Source organism: Fulmarus glacialis, unplaced genomic scaffold (genome assembly GCF_000690835.1).
Source record: "Fulmarus glacialis isolate BGI_N327 unplaced genomic scaffold, ASM69083v1 scaffold26745, whole genome shotgun sequence".
In the NCBI taxonomy this organism is placed as follows: Eukaryota; Metazoa; Chordata; class Aves; order Procellariiformes; family Procellariidae; genus Fulmarus; species Fulmarus glacialis.
In genome coordinates, this window is record NW_009214024.1 from 6,544 (window position 1) to 8,388 (window position 1,845).

General features: G+C 37.6%; 1 protein-coding gene across 1 annotated transcript in view; it reads left to right on the top strand.

Moving 5' to 3' along the window:
- Positions 1–522: 522 nt before the first annotated feature.
- The window catches only part of LOC104077255 (histone-lysine N-methyltransferase ASH1L-like), a gene marked incomplete at its 3' end in the record, with an annotated part of 13,559 nt that continues 12,236 nt past the window's right edge, over positions 523–1,845 (top strand). Inside the window, exon 1 of the mRNA XM_009578413.1 lies at positions 523–1,006. Within this exon, the coding sequence (XP_009576708.1) occupies positions 584–1,006 (423 nt within the window). The remainder of the gene's footprint in view (positions 1,007–1,845) is intronic.

Genomic DNA, 1,845 nt, shown 5'->3' on the forward strand with positions numbered 1-1,845 from the left:
GAAACCGATGCATACTTGGGTTAAGCTCAACTTTCCTATGGCTCAGATGATTAAAATCGGATTGTCTCTGGTTTTTGGATGCTTTATCACAGGTTTCATTAGCTGCATCACTCCTTAGATGCAACTGTTTCAGTGGGTCCAGACTAAGAATGTCAGTACTAGGAGTAGCTGGGCTCTGCTTTTAATTAAGAAAAGTTATTTTGATCATCAATATTAAAAGTCTTAACCATGCCTTGAAGTGTCCTGTGGATGAACTGGAAATTATATTGTAATAGTCACATACTTTTGATTTTCACCTATCGTCTAAAAGTGGTTTTACAGATAAATTGTATTTTTGTAGTAGGTTGCAGGAAGGGTTGGTGTTTTGAAACATCAGCTGCATAATTGGGCTTGTCTGAGATACGATTGTTTGCTTTCTAACTGTTTTTAATATTCATTGTATTTCTGCTAGAAAATTGAAGTTTACTTCTTTTTCTTCTTCAGAGTAAAAGATGCTGGCTGCCAGTAGTAGAACAGATCTTCTGTGGAACATATCTCTCTAAATCTTCCCTAAAATTACCCGAAGGCATATATTCCGCCTGTGATGGACCCTCGGAATACTGCTATGTTAGGCTTGGGTTCTGATTCTGAAGGGTTTTCTGGGAAAAGCCCCTCTGTAGTAAACATTGGCACATTGGTGGGAAAAGGAGAAGTAGAGCTAGAAAGTTGCGCCAAGGAAGAAGACGACAGTAAGAAGAAGAATCGTGAGGGGAACAGTACCGAGAATGGGAAGAATGAGGCTCTGACTGATGCACAGCAACAGTTTTCAGTGAAAGAAACAAACTTTTCAGAGGGAAACTTGAAACTGAAGATTGGTCTTCAAGCAAAGCGAACGAAAAAGCCTCCCAAGAACCTTGAGAATTATGTGTGCCGGCCTGCTATAAAAACCAGCATCAAGCAACCAAGAAGGGCACCAAAGAGTGGGAAGATGACAGATGAGAAGAACGAGCACTGTCCTTCAAAACAAGTGAGTAGTGTGTTTATGTAGTGTTTTGCAAGTCATAGGAAATTTAAACTGTATTTAAAAGTTTCTGGCATCTCTGCATGATCATGTTCTACTTTTTCCATGTAACCTCTGATATTGAAGATTCTGAAGTTAGAAATCGTTTGATTTGATTTCCATCGACAGGAAAAAATGCTTTTGCTCTTTCACAGCTTGTCAACATTGGTTTTTTAACAGTTGTGAGAGATAATTCCCATAGGAATTGAAGTGAACATCATAGGTAAATTTCTGAAAAGTAATAACGTAATTTTTAGTGTCTTGTATAGAAGGAAGTGGGGGGTCTTGTCTCTGTTTAAATAGGGCTGTGTATTTGCTGTGCTTGTCTCTAGTATTTGGATTTATATTTTTTTCTTACCTGTTAGTACCATTGTTTTTGCTGTGTGTCTTAACTGACTCCCTGCAATGAACGTATCAAGCAGTGTCTGAAAAGTAAAAAATACTTTTCCAGATATGTTAGAAAACAGCCCAATGATAAACTGCGTGTAAATGAAGTGGCTTGAGAGATGTGCCAGGTATTTTCCAAATGTAAGGAGATAGGCCTGCCTTGAGGATGTCTTTGTTTTTATGATCTGCATGATGTAACAAGTAAGAGCAGCAATAACAGATAGGGAAAATAGGATAAATGGCAAGAATTATAAATGGAGTTGCATAGATGCTAAATTTTAGAAGTGTTTTGTTACAGCATGCTCTTTTTCTCCAATATACATGGAAGTTTTGCTAACTAATAAAATAGTTAGAATATACCCTCCATAACCTGTCTCTTTTTAGTACATGCCTACTGATTTAAAGCTGAAGTTTTTCCC